We start from the raw sequence: 15,241 nt of genomic DNA, 5'->3' as shown, positions 1-15,241 counted from the left end.
CGAAAACCAAAATAGTATTGACCAAATTAAAATACCTGAGAATTTTGCACTGTTCCTAGAATCATAGCTGTGTGTGTCATTAGACGAATAAGTAGAAATGAAACTACGGACATCTGTCGGTCAGGAGCAACAACTGTTTCTCTTTTGCTTGGATCTCCTAGAACATGCCCTGCTTGTGTTCTGTCCATCCTATAAATGAGACACATTGGCTAAAATAAATTCTTCATAAGAAGAAGTGCATTTAACTCTGAGGAAAAGTCCCTTCAGATGGGATAAGCTATCGTAATTTTACTGAAAATAAACAAATCTCAGTTGACTAAACAAATGGAATTTAAATATAATCTGCAGTTCAACAACAGAATGGGTGATATGGTTTCATAAACCCTGTGGTCGTAAGTTCAAGCTATAAGACTGCCTGACACTCAAATCTGGTAGCTATATTTAAGATGACTTGCATTAATAACCAATGAGCCAGCTGAGCAGACTGCCTTGCAGGAGCAGAATACCTAATGTCCTTTAGGGAAGGAAGCCTGCCATTACTACACAGTCTGGACCATGTGCGACTCCAGTCCCACACCAACATAGCTGACTCTTAACTGCTTTTAACAAGCCAATCAAGCCTCTACAAAGAATTTATCACATGGACTACAGTAATTCAAGCAAGAAGCTCACCACCACCTGCTCAGGCAAACTAGGAACGGGCAATAATGTCAGCCTCCTCAGCACCACCTCCATCTAGGTAATGAATAACAACTCAAAACTTTGTGTTTCCCATGAGATAAACCACTCAAAGTAGCGATGGAGTTGAAGTTTCTGTAGCCTAACACAACTGATTACATTTGGATCTTCATTCTCCATCTAAAGCCTGCAACATTACTTAGCAATTTCTAGGTTATAAATTTTTTAAATGATGGATTTTTGGGATCTAGTTATTAAACTTTGCATGTTGGCAGGAGATAGGATTGAGTTATTTTAATCTGGTACTTTTCTGTTTAGGAGAAAACAAAGGGAAAGGGGCTACAGGAGAAGAGGTCTTGCGTAACAGAATTACAACCTTGGTTATAAAGCATAGACTTGCAATTAAATATGAAATCAATACAACCATGATAAGCATGTCAACTTGTATCTCTGGGTGCTTGAGCATGAGCAAGCCTTTGTTGAACACCAGCACAGAAATAAACTTTTCACCAATAATTTCTAAATCTACCTCATTCAAAAAAAGACAACGATCTAATATTAGCGATGCTGAGAAACTTCAGTGTCTAGTAGATTAAAGCACTGCTTATCTTAGTTTTAGGCAAGGCTATCCTTTATTTGACCTGTATGAAAATGTTCTTACGTAGAAGCACGAAGGAATCCACGCACTGGCAAGTGGCCACGTCCTCCAATTTCAGCTTTACATTCAATACAATATGATGTTTCCATCGGCTGTCCACACTACAATTAGAAATCAGTAATGCAGCGAGTTCAATTACACATTTCATGTATATGGCATTTAAAATATGTGAATTAAAAAGAAAATCAATAAATGACTTCTTACTTCTCCTACAACACATGGATGTCCATTTGGGCACTCTGAAAAGTCAAGGGATTTCCCAATGATTGTTTAATAGTTAAAAATTTTTCTAACTAGTAATAAATTCAAAGAGAGATTTTGTCACTTACGATACCACGCTAGATTCTGTAAATCAGTCCAGCTCCTGGCTTCTACAGTAACGTCCTCAGGCATGGTGGGCAAGAACGCATCCTAAATGTATAAAGAAGTGATGAGAAACAGCAGGCTTTATTTTCAGTAGAGTTGAACATGAATGTACCTCTAGGTAGCGATTTTATATACCCATCACTAGCAATCCTTCGTTGCTGCCTTCAAACCAGATCGGAATTAAAACATGATCCACACATACTGAGATCCTGATATCGCTTGCACAGGTAAGGAGAACTATTGAACAGGCATTGAGTACATAGGAACAGTACCACAGAGCTGGAAAGGAATTTAAGCAACTCTGGACTCCTCTCCTGAGTACACAACTCAAGAGTGCAGGTCAAAACCTGAGAGTAAGTCACATGCCCAGCTGTTTGATGGGGGTAATATGAAGAATGGGAGCCATAAATATTAGAAATTCCAAGAAAGAAGGGTGGGAGAATCAAAATAAGATTAAAACTTGATGCATCCAAATTGAAAGTCAGGAAAAAAGTGTTAAGAATTGCACTTGCTTTTGAACTGCTGGCGAGAGGCTGCCCGGAACCAGATGTTTTGTACAACTGTTAAATGCAGCAAAGCCCAGCTGAGAATGGGTATTGGTGACAGAATCCACTTTCCACATGGTTGCAGTAGTGGGTGCTCCACAGAACATGCTTACATTGGCTATCTTCAGCCAGCAGTCCTCAAAGAACCAGTAAGGGTACAAATATCTCCCTTTATAACACTTAAGATCATGAAGCAACTTATTAATCCATACTTCAATTTGTGGAGACTATCTTCTTTTTTCATTTTCACTCTCAAGTTTTATCCAATTTAATTGCATGAAGTGGGCAGAAGACAACGTTTTATTGATTTAATCTGATCTACAAGGGGAAGGATTAGCAACATTTACAGTAATAATTAGGACTTTATCACAGTTCTTCCAGAATTTTGTTATACTCCACAAAGAACAACTGCTACCTAGTGCAGGCTTGATGTGAAGGGTGCCAATCACCATTTGGTTAAAGACCTATTTCTAAGTTTTCAGATTCTTGATACAACAGAGTAGGAGATATAAGCATAAAAATTACTGTTGGAAATACCGGCTTGGAATTTGTTGGGATTTTGGAGGCGAACAATCAGCATTCCCCACAATTAAATTATGGTCTGCCATTCACTGCTCTGTCCCAAGCTGTGCTGTGGACTAACTCAACCCCAAGCTGGCAATCATTGAAAGCCACTGATTCTGGCAAGAACTTATTTTCCACTCATATTGCTGTTAGAACTTCCGTAAAAAGTCAGGACTTATTCAATGAGGTCAATCTTTTTTTAAAAAAACAGCAATCTTAGAAATTGTTACTGTTGAAAAACTGATTCTATATTTGTGGAATGTCTCCATTATGATTAATTACTAGATTTTTAAAATAATTTTTTAAAAATTGAAGTTTTTCATGATATTTCAGGTTCTACCTTCACCCAAGTGTATGTCCCAATTTTTACTTTGCTCTGTAAAATTTTTGAAAAGTGATTTGATTTGTGCCTTTCATTTCCTGATTGGCTGTCACTGAAAATTCTTTAATGTGATTGGCAGCTTCGACAGCTTGATGACATCAACAGCTCGATGCTGGGAATATTCATTAAATTACACTACATCACTTGCACGTCAAAAAGAAAAGTTCTCGTCACATGGACTGCTAGATCTCTCAACAAGGCTATCTTCAAGACAACAGCGAGTGTTTTTGCTTTGCCACTGACCACAAAATCTGGGCTTTGAGCGCATAAAAACCTTGCATATCCAGCCAATATTCTTGTAGTTATTTTAATGGAAACACTGAGTTGAATTTTATGGGTCCCCTCAGGACGGCAATGGAGGTCTCCCCCCACCTTCCGGCCTGCTGCCAGGGGACCCGTCTTTAGAACAACATCCAAGCCCATTAACTCATTAAAGTAAAATAGGGTAACCACTGCTAAAATAGCAGTCGGGGGATGTTGTACAAATGTAGCATTCACTCTTTAATGTTATGACAATCATTTCGAGGCAATACAGATTTTGAAATGAAAGAGTCTCTGGATGGAATAAATAGTAGCAGGATGACCCAAGTCAACTGGAAGAGTCTTTTCTTATTCCTTCATTTTTATGCATCAGCTAATTGATATATTCACAGCATGCCAAACTAACTTTACAACCTGTTCAGATAAAAGGCCAAAAGAGAATTTAATTATGCAATGCACTAGCATTTTTACTCAAACAACCTTTTTTTAAAAAAAAAGACACATTTTTGGCCATAAAAAATTAAAACATATATAAAAACAAATGTTTTAGTTCCTACAGTGGCTCAGCTTATTGAGGTAGAGAGTAACTGAAACGTACAAATCAGATCTCAAATTTTATCCCTTGGCTGTTCCCAAATAGCTCAGCTTAGTTGGGTTAGCAGTTAGGATCTGTCATTTTTGATACCTCCTATGGGTGAATAGCCCAACACTCGGCACAGTGGCGCAGTGGTTAGCACCGCAGCCTCACAGCTCCAGCGACCCGGGTTCAATTCTGGATACTGCCTGTGTGGAGTTTGCAAGTTCTCCCTGTGTCTGCGTGGGTTTCCTCCGGGTGCTCCGGTTTCCTCCCACATGCCAAAGACTTGCAGGTTGATAGGTAAATTGGCCATTAGCAATTGCCCCTAGTATAGGTAGGTGGTAGGGAAATATAGGGACAGGTGGGGATGTGGTAGGAATATGGAATTAGTGTAGGATTAGTATAAATGGGTGGTTGATGGTCGGCACAGACTCAGTGGGCCGAAGGGCCTGTTTCAGTGCTGTATCTCTAAACTAAACTAAACTCATTCTCTATGCTTACTCAAAGTATGGCAAGTTTTCCAGAGTGCAAAGGAATAACTGATACTTATGGAACTGTATCCCAGCAAGCAATCAACACCTTCAGCGGAGAAGCAGGAAATTTGCAGAGAAGCAGGAAATTTGCAGTAAGTGGAAATAGGGGAAAAGAAACAAATTTAAGATATTAATTAACAAGCAAAGAACAAGAGATGGAGGATGAGAAAACATAGGTTAGTCAAGCTCATCTTGCTGCATGGTGTTCCTCATACTAAATAAATATTTCCTGCTATACTCTTGATGTTCAGAGTCCCTTAGTATCGGAAGTACAGCATCCACAGCTCAGAACAAGGTTTGCTTTATTCTTTTTGAAAAATGTAAATAGAAGTCTAGAAAGAGAAAACCTGCCATTATTTTCACTTTCAACCTGCTAAGCAAGTAGGAACTCAGATTTACACAGTTAAGCAATACAACTAATGCATTAATGATTAAGTTTAATATAGGCAGACTTTTGTGAAGACGTTCACTTCTGGAAATATTGAAACAAAATACGAACAGAAACCATACCACCATAATATCAGGATGGAGTGCCAGATTTTGCAGTGGAGTCAGGATGTCATTGTTCCCACAAAAGAAGACAGCTGCTGTGTGAATGATTATTTCTATTATTGTCCGCTGCAGGCTATTTTGTTCAGCATTGATCTGAAGTCCAGGAATGCCATTGTTGACTAATGTAATGGCAAAATTCTTAAGTATGTCAGAACCGAACTGCATTTCACTCTTTGTGTACTTTTCAATAGTATCACATTGCTGAAAAACATAAACAATGAAATTCACTAGAGAAAATGCAAAATGGAATATGATAAAATGTTAGTGACGGAGCAAAGTCCTAAAGCTTAAGGACTGAAGTGAAATTTCTCCATCTCAAAGAAACATGAATTGGTTATCGAAAAACGAAGGTGTGTTTGCATACTCTGCTTCTGAGTTCAGTGTTAAATTCAATGTTAACAGTAAACACATTGGATGAGGGAACTTGACAGCTGTACAATAACAAAGTTATGATCAGATGGCACATAAGATAAAACTTTATTCTCCCCTCCACACTCCTCGAGAGAGCAGGCAAACTATTGGTTCCCAATCTCTTAATGCCACTCTTTGCTAGGAGCTCTGCAACAACAAATTAGGGCAATTCCTGAAAAGGCTCCATGATTAAAATGCATCGTTATCCACATTTAAAAATGTTGTATTTACAGAGATTAAATAGGCTAGAATGGCTAGTTATACAGTTGAACTCACTCCTTCCACTCCAAATGTTGGTATTGCATCTCTGAACGTGTTAGTACAGAATACTGTAAAAAAAAAAATTAAACACATCTTTATTCCACCTTCCCCATAATCTACTTTTTTCTCCTTTGTTGATGTCGGTGTTGGTCTCTGTTAGGTGTGTTTGAATGATATAGGGACTGCTATTTGCTCGCCTGTAGGTGATTGTGCCATGAAATGGCAAATTTATCATGTAGGTGAAACCCAAGTACAGATGTCAGTCGGCATTAGAATTTGAAGTTAGCTCACATAAATAGAGAATGTATCACGAGAATCAGAGACATCAATTTTAATCATGGATTGTGATTCATTAAAAAGTGTTAATATTCCTTCGGAAGACTTCTCTGTTCTCTCTGCATCATTTCAAATAAATGAAATACTGGATTCTTTTTATATTGGATGCACTATGTCGCATGTTAGAACACTGTCCTTTCATCTCAGGGATCTGGGATAGAATCCATCCAGGAACTGACAAAATTTCTCTGAGGGTTGCAAGTCCCAATCAGATTTCTAGTAGGAGAAGCTCTGCAGAACCAAACAGTTAATTTATCAGCAATCTCAGAGGATGCAAGGATGGCTGGTATGGGAAAATTTTAGATTCATATAATGGCAAACATTCAGATTGCTCTTCTTAGGATTAGAGGAGTTACTGTATACCTAGCCATGCTTTACTTGACCTGGGACTTTTCAAAACTGATAAGAGTGCAAACAAAATGAGGCGTGCCATTCCCTACTACGAACACCCTTTAATCACAAATACTTAACAGAAGAATAGAACAGCAACCTATCCCAGAAGCTTTCCTAAATACGAAATCATTTTAAGAATAAAACATTTCATTCTTATTATCCAGACTTACAGCTTGTTTTGGATGAACATATGGACTGCTCGATGCATGCAAAATAGTGATCTCCCGGAATATTGCAAGGATCATGTGAACTTCTTGCTCACTAAAAGGGCATTTGCAATCCTAAAGAAAAATAATTCTGGTCAAGTTTACCTTAAAGCAAAATAATGTATTATACAGGTCAGTAAGAAATATCTAATAAATGTGTTATAGTTGGGCTGAGCCTACGGAGAAGAAACTTTGTTCATAATATTAAGACTAATATCAGCATCAGATGATAAAACCCCGGAATTTCCGGGAACTTATTGGCGTAACAGCAGCGTTGCACCAATTCCGTTAAAGAAATTTTCCAGTAGTTGACTTGTGCCGATTTTATGCAGAAACATCAGTACGTACAAATTTCTCTATTTGTGCTACTCCAAGACAAGTCTGCTAAAACCGTTTGCCACTCATTTATATGATCTACACCCCCCACGCAAAAGACAAGCTCACGAGTTTGGCGTATGTAAGCCAGTGACTTACTTAGTTTATGGCTCAAAGATTTAGGCACAGCATGGCTTGAAGTCACCTAATAATCAGCATAACTGAAGACTAAACAGTTAGAATGGCCTTCCCAATGGGTACAACTCTCTTGCATAATAATGGAAGAGGAGGAGGACCAGCAGAGGCAGGAGGCAGAGAGTGAGGTGCCATGACAGATGACAGCAGCCCACTTGCAATTACCCTTATTTGGTGGCGATGCATTTGGACTTGTTTTACGACAGTTTTTACTTTCAAGCATAGGCAAATAAGCTCTGCAGGAAACTTTGGTGTAACTTTGTCAGCAAGATCGGTACAGTAATCGGCATTAATTTCAGTGTCATTTCTCTAAGCATGAGCCAGGAAATGCTGGGACAAAGTCTTCAACTTCTTCCAGGCTAAACTTGAAACATGTATATAGAATGGAGTGTATTTAATAATAACCAATAATAAAAAGTCAGCAAGTACAACAGCAGATTATCTTCTGCCTACCTCTCCAAAGGATCTTCTGGAGTTTTACTTATAAACTCCATCCCTTCCTCCTCAGGGTGGGCAGAACCAAACCCAATCACCTCTTTCTCAGGCTGGGAACAGCTATAATTCTATTTTATCATAGCATAATTGCTATAATAATCCTGGGCTAACATTTGGCTTGGTACTGTTAAATATACATAATCAATTTGACTTTTCAAATAATGACTAAAGCTATGAGCAAACTGTGGATGTGTAGGTACATTTGAAATATCTGATTTTCAAACTGTATTAGCAGACTCTACTGAAGTACCAATTTACACATAGCAACCAGCCATCACTCTAGAAAAAGATACCAAGCAAGTTCTACGCAGTACCATTAAGCAAAATAGTAAATCTAATGAAACAAATTGCATAATATCCCAATATTTTCCCTTTCATCCTACTCCTTCTGGTGGTTATAACTTAAACATGATCAGAGTTTAATGGATGCTGGCACTGTCTAGCATTTCAGCCATTCCTTACATGTGGATTTTGGCTATTGGGCTGCACATTTTCATGGGCTACACAAAGTTCACTAAGTTCAAAGGGAGCTAATGAGACACGTATATGTATTTGACAGATACATCTCGACATCATGAACCCCCTTTAACCCAAGAAAATGTACATTCTAACAATGACAGTTAGCTGATTATTTGACAGTGAAGGTCATCATAGCTAAACCCAATCTTCTCAGTTGTTCACCTGCAGGGTCTTCATTCCTATGACAGAGAAGTTTCAACTGTAGTATCCCACCAGCTTTCTGCTAGAAGTTATAAGCTACCTCGACATAAATCAGTAAAAAGTGAGCCGGTCATGTAAAAGCAGTCTTGCACCAATGATTCTATGTCCATCAGATATCAGTTTCAGGGACTTAAACTAGCAATTCCTTCATATAAAATAACACAAATAATTACAAAAGACAGCACAGCTGAGTGTTCCAATTGTTTTAAAGATTTTTTTCTCCAAGGCCTACATTCAGTTATTTATACATAAAGAAAGTGGCCTTCAAATTACATTGTGCGACAATAATGTATGAAATCTTGTGTTACTTTAGCAGAGCCAGTAACCTAATTATTTTTTTTAATGGGTTAATGCCTCCACTTAAACATTGGGCAGAGAAATTTCAGGTGAATGTGTTAAGCATTCATACATTATTAACCCACAATCTAATTTCCAAGTCAATAAGTTGAACTGAATGAGAAAGAAGTTAAAAATCAACCAACTAAAGTCCAACATTTATCAAGTAACATATTGATAGGTAGCTTTTCGTAATGTTAAATTGTTAGCTTTGGGTGCTATTATTCAATGAAAGGCAAAAATTGCCCCTGACTTCAGTGTGTTATCTTGTTTTCAGATGTTCCGTCTCATACCTTTTGAGCTTCAGCTATAATTGCAGTCTTGCATTCAAGACTAGCCCTGCCTACTGCATCGCGAATAAGTTTATAATTTTCACCATACACAAGGTAACGATCAATTTGTCCAGGTTGATCTCTCTGAAAACAAGAACAGAACAGAGCAAAGTCACTTTTACCAATGATACAATATTTCTCCATGTTACAACTGTTACTTCTAATTATTTTGCCCAATGTAATCCCCATCTCTCAGCCATTGAATGTTGCTGGATATGTTTCTATGGGAACTTATACCCTTCCAGAATTTCATCCAAGTGACCATTTGTTATGGGTGAGCATTGCTGCTGGCAGGCTATTTGATTATGAGCAGGGATAGACATCATGTTTCACCACAGACATTTGACAAAATTATTGACTCAGCCACAGACATGGGGGCAATTAAGCTGTATATAAAAAGTGTATAGCCAATCTAATGCCATCAGAACACAGTCTGATTTAAAATACATTTCTCCCTAAAAATAAAGTAGCTAAGCATATATCAATAAAGAGCAGAATGACTATTAGCTAGCTAGCAAGCAAGATAGTATGCAATGCCAATGCGATTTACTTTTGACGACAGACTAGAGCTAGCTACGTCATGTCACAGGGTGGTAGATAGACTTTATTGGATGACCTCTGCTGATTCACGCTGTGTCAGGAGTGCAAATTCATACAATAAACTATGAAAATCAAGGACAGGATTGTTATTGTGGTTATTGAGGTGAGGCAGTAGAAAAACCAGCAATAGGAAGACGGACCATTTCTCATGCTGCTGTTGTCACGAGACAATTTAACCCGTGATCGTCTCTGTTTGTGAAACTTCTCCACCCACTTGTAATATGTGTCTGATGAAGGGCAGCCAACAAAAAGGCAGTGATATCCAAATCAGGAGAATTTTATAGGGTGAAACAGATAGTATTTCAGAAGAGTCATGTAAAACAAAAAAGCAGAGTGGGACAGAGTTTAACAATAGGTAGCCAAGACTACTTTATTCATCTTGACAGGCTGTTAAACCAGGTCCTGGATTCTAAAATGCAGAAACAGAATCTCTCATCGACAAGATGTCATTTCCTCATCAAAGCTAGTGACAAAATTAGATAAACACAATTACAAATAAAGAGCGCCCTTCAGTTCTTCCAATAAAATGATTCTCTTAAATTCACTTATGCCTATATTTCAGTCCATCACTGTCGATTCCTATTCATCTCTGAGAAGATTAACAAAAAGCTTTTCTGCAAAAAGTTGAGCGGTTGTTACTGCATGTATTATTCAGTTACAAACTGTAGGTCACTAACTAAGATTGTACTACAGACTAACCAATTTATGTCCAAGACAAATCTATCACCTGTTAGCAAAGGTGCACTTTTAACGTAAAGTAATTATATGATACAGACAACTTTCAAATGACATTGGTCATTCAGGTTATCTGCCCTCAAACTGGATAGTAAATATGCATATTGCAGTTACTGACCTTTGACATACTTGTAAAACTTGTCCTTTATTCCAATTCACAGCTAAAAAAAATTTATGAATAGTAAACAGTACAGTGTTCCTTCAATACTGCACTGTAGATCAGTCTAACTTAGGTGCTCAAGACTCTGGAATGAGGCTTGAAACCACAACTTACTGTTGCGTGTCACTACCGAACCAAGACTGACATGATGTGGCCCAAAATGGTCATTTTAATCCAAGGATATAACTATACCAGTATAACTTTCTGTTACACCAGAATAAATGAAAGCAAATAATAATGATTGTTTTATCAGGAATTTGACTATAATGGAATATAGTGGATTACTCCTGCAACTACAATGTTTTAAGGCCAGAATACTGATTTTAGAATCCATGTACATAACATGTAGCTGCACCATTTGAAACTAATCTTGCATCAACTTGATGTTTATCATACACTGGAGCGTTGGAGTTCACTTTTTCACATGGTGTAAGACAGAGGAAAATGTTCTCATTTTTTTCCCCATAAGTACACCATCCATCCCAGAAACATGCAGCCCTCTCTGGTTGAGATAGTCCAGGTTATGCATTTCTCCTATTATCACAAATACTAGCCTGTAATTGGAAAGCAAGACGCATGACTGAACTGAACAACCAGTCTGTGCTGTCCTACTCCCTCTCAGTATCTAAAACATAGTCCTTCTAGCAGCCCAGCCATGAGTTCCACAATTGCCAAATGAGGGGACAAGACAGAGAGAAAAGATGGGCTGATGCAAACCAGTGAGTTGTTAATTGGCTAGTTACTGCTAAAACTAATGATCCCACCTATAATAAAAAAACACTGACCTAGGGCGTACTGCTAAAATATACATTGTGTAAATCATCCAGCAACTTGTATTTAGAAGATACCCCATGAATTGTGAATTTCCACAAGGTTCGGGACTATTTGTGCCACTCTATCTTAGCCTTGCTAAAACAGCAGCTTGCCTTCAAGCACCTCATGAGTGCCTTGAAATTGCTGTAATTTGCACATTAATTGTCAATTAAACACTCAAATTCAGGGCATGAACTTAGCTGAAGTATCTTGTTAATGCAACATTTATATTCCTGCAATACCATTCAACCGCTCTAACCCAGAAAAGGAACAATTCAGATTGGGGACACACATTTCTAAATTCTCCGGAAATTGTTAGAGATTTTTGTCATTGTAAATTTTAATTTTTTCTTGCTTTTCCTTTTCTCCTCTCTCAACTCAATCTTTCTTTCCCTCTATTTCTGTATCTGATTTGACTCGACTTCACCCTATTTCCTTCTCTGAATTTCTTGTGTTTCTTTCTCAATTTCTAAATCTCATTGGTTAACATTTTCAAGTTGATGGGTGAGGAAAAAGGTTTAACAGGCCATCGTGCAAGATTCCCCATTCCAGGGGACTCTGGATCATTCGAACACTCATTTTCAAAAATTTCCCAGATTTCGAGAGACTTTATTCAATGTGGTATTCTCTATGGTCCTACACTGAAAACAATTTATATTTTTGACATTTCATTTTGGTGTTGATAGAATATAAATCAATGATACCCACATTTGTAGTTTCAATATAAAATTTCATGACAATATTTTGCCAGATAAGTGCTATTACTATTTATCACTTATCTTTCAGGGCATGTAGATAACTGTAGAAAAATGTTTTTAGGTCATCATTCATTGAGAAACAAACAACACTTATAACTGATCTCAACCAAACCACCATGATATAAAAAGATTTCTGGTTTTGTACCTGTTGAATAATTTCCTCTGGAAATAGCCATAAAAATCGATCATCCATCGAAAGCTGCTGGACAAACTCCATTCCACTTAGACTGCATAGTTTTCGCACAAGATAAATCCAGAACCAATCATTTCCACGAGAAAGAAGCACATGCTTTATCTGCTGCAGAAAAGCCTCTTTTGTACGAACATATTCTGAATTCATAGCTGGAAATATGAATTATCAATTTTCAACATGAGCCAATATAAAAAAGTATTTACATTTGCCAATCACTTTCATTCTGATGTCATACACTGAATAAGCAGCAACAGTACTGTACTCAACCAAGTCATTCTTCACACAAGTCTAGACAGTATCAGGTTATTCACCATACTGGCAGCTCTCATGACTGACGCATCCTTTTCCTAGCCCATGCACATTAAAGTCAACTATAACATCCTTACTGTCATTGCTTGCCCAGCTGATAGCAGATAACCTTGCATAGACCAGAAGTGAAAACCTTCCTGCTCTGCAAATCACAGTACCACGTTACGCACTTTACTAACTGACCAATTTGGAGAGTCCAGATTTGACTCGTGATTATTTTGTTGACTAGTCCAGCTGGACAATATACACATGTTCAAAGAGGGAGGTGGAAGGATAACAGATAGAATACTATCAAAACATTATTTAAATTAAAACCAACATTACCAAATGTGTCATGTGATTCACACAGAAGCTGAGAAGCCATGTCAAAGCAAAGTCGGATTCTGGCAATTATCTGTAAAGTTTCTATTGAAGTTTGATTACGCTTAAGTTTAATACACATCTGAAGGAAATAGCTCTCTTGGGTCAGATAAGCAACTTTTTCTTGCACTGTGCAGAACTGGGATTTTTCATATATAGAATCCTGAAGAGAGGGAAAACAACTGGTTAATAATATTGTTTCTGAATCACTGATTTTTTCAACTAATCATTTTAGTCATAGGGAGGCAATACTGCGATGCCATTTCTCTAAATTGTGTTCTTTAAGTGAATTTATCCTTTAACTATTTTATTTTTTGTCAGAAGAACAAAGGCATTTTATATAGCAGCTTTCATGACCTCAGAACATTCCAAAGTCCTTTACAGGTAATGCAGTACTTTTGGTGTAGTCAGTCACTTTTGTACTGCAGGAAACACAGCAGACAATTTGCACACAACAAGGTCCCACAAATAGCGATGTAATAACAACAAAATACTTTGTTTTATTGATGTTGGTTGAAAGATAACAATTGGCAGGGAACTTTCCTATTCTTCAAAATAGTGCTGAAGGACCTTTTATGTCCACTTGAGAGGGAAGATGGGGCCTTGGTTTAATGTCTCACCTGAAAGATGGGACCTCCAATAGTGCACCACCAGTACTATACTCAAGTGTCACCCTCGATTATGTACTTATAATTTGAATTGTGACTTGAACTCAACCTTCTGGCTCAAAAGCAATAGTGCTACTACTGAGCTAATACAACAGAAAATAATTTTTGCATTCCATAGACCAACTTTACATCATTGCATCATACAGGACTGCAATTCTTCCCATTATGTTTATAAGAGTTAAAGAACTAAGAACTCATTTTGGAATGTGCGCAGAATATTTAGGCGGTGGATAATCTGACTTGTGATACAAGCTGCTTACTGCTTTAACCTAATTCCAATGAGTTTAAACAAGCATACCTCCAAACAGCTCAAAAACAGTGCATAGAGTTCAGTCTGATCTTCCTGATCAAGAATGTTTGTTTTTTGAACTGCAGAAAGATACTGTTGAAGGTGATCCTTAATGTCATCAAAACTGGAAGGAAAAGTAGAACATAGTGTTAAATACAGAGGAAATTTAAATAATTACCTTCGTGGATGAGGTTGAAAATTATGATAATACTACAAACAAAATATGGCAGAAGAAGCCATTAAGGAACTCCATGGGAGTGATCTCATCTTGGAAAGAAAACCATTCAATGACATGCCTACACATTAGATGATACAACTCACACAATTCACATTAAAAAATACTCAAAAATTTACAAAATAAAAAATGACAGCTATTTTTGAAATAAGTAAATACATTCAAGTTAAGCTGATGACTTTACAAAAAAAAAAATCACATCTAAGTCATCTTGGATATCCCCTGGAATGAAACTTTTAGGAAATCTGTTTGAGGGACTAAAGAAGGCCATGAAATCTGGTATATGTCCATGAAACTGCAACATAGAACTGAAACTGCCAAAGAACAATAGGGAGATGGACAATGATTGAATAAACTCTCTGATCCTTCCATTCTGCCTTTTATAAAGAACTAAAGATCATGTACTGCTGTTTTCAGGAGAGAGACTTAAATGGAAAAGGTTTATCAGCTCTGCTGAAACATACTCAAAACAGAATCTCTACATTCATTAAACTGATGCTGACTCAGAGAATTAAAAGTTTGAAATTACACCAATCAAGTCATGGCATTAGAGTTGTATTCTGAAATATCTTAATCCATCTACTAATAAATACCATTCCCATTTGAAACTATTCACTAAAGAATATGGTTGCAGTTAATTTCCTAAAACCCCTATTCACTGCCTACAGTTATCATACAAGCTGCATTTGAGACTAGGGTTTGCAGTGAGATTAATGGCAAGGTGCTCAATTAATGATCAACACTACTCCTCTTTCATAATTGTTTCCAGTTTTACAACAAAGAAAACAAATGAGCAAAATGCTACAAACTCTCTATCAATAGCTTGTACCTGTACTTTAACAGCAGTTTAAGTACTATGGAACGAACAACAGGATTTCGATCAACTGAGTCATCAAACGGTGAAAGGGTTCTGGTATAATACTGATGATCTAAAGAAAAACAAAAGAAAAATAACTGACGTATAAAGAAAAGGAAGTTAATAGTGGAATGTTTGCAACAGATACA

At 37.3% G+C, this 15,241-nt stretch overlaps 1 protein-coding gene across 1 annotated transcript in view; it reads right to left on the bottom strand.

Annotated features, from left to right (window-relative positions):
• Positions 1–15,241, bottom strand: part of rnf213a (ring finger protein 213a) — a 237,406-nt gene that overhangs the window by 29,683 nt on the left and 192,482 nt on the right. Inside the window, exons 45-55 of the mRNA XM_068058651.1 lie at positions 15,066–15,165; positions 14,011–14,125; positions 13,009–13,207; positions 12,328–12,524; positions 9,078–9,200; positions 6,688–6,798; positions 5,075–5,317; positions 1,666–1,747; positions 1,541–1,575; positions 1,340–1,437; positions 36–189 (exon numbers count right to left, since the gene is read on the bottom strand). Of these exons, the coding sequence (XP_067914752.1) occupies positions 36–189; positions 1,340–1,437; positions 1,541–1,575; positions 1,666–1,747; positions 5,075–5,317; positions 6,688–6,798; positions 9,078–9,200; positions 12,328–12,524; positions 13,009–13,207; positions 14,011–14,125; positions 15,066–15,165 (1,457 nt within the window). The remainder of the gene's footprint in view (positions 1–35; positions 190–1,339; positions 1,438–1,540; positions 1,576–1,665; positions 1,748–5,074; positions 5,318–6,687; positions 6,799–9,077; positions 9,201–12,327; positions 12,525–13,008; positions 13,208–14,010; positions 14,126–15,065; positions 15,166–15,241) is intronic.

The sequence above is a fragment of the Heterodontus francisci genome, chromosome 26 (genome assembly GCF_036365525.1).
Source record: "Heterodontus francisci isolate sHetFra1 chromosome 26, sHetFra1.hap1, whole genome shotgun sequence".
Classification (NCBI taxonomy): Eukaryota; Metazoa; Chordata; class Chondrichthyes; order Heterodontiformes; family Heterodontidae; genus Heterodontus; species Heterodontus francisci.
The sequence above is the reverse complement of the archived record's forward strand: the minus strand, read 5'-3'. Positions and strand labels throughout refer to the sequence as shown.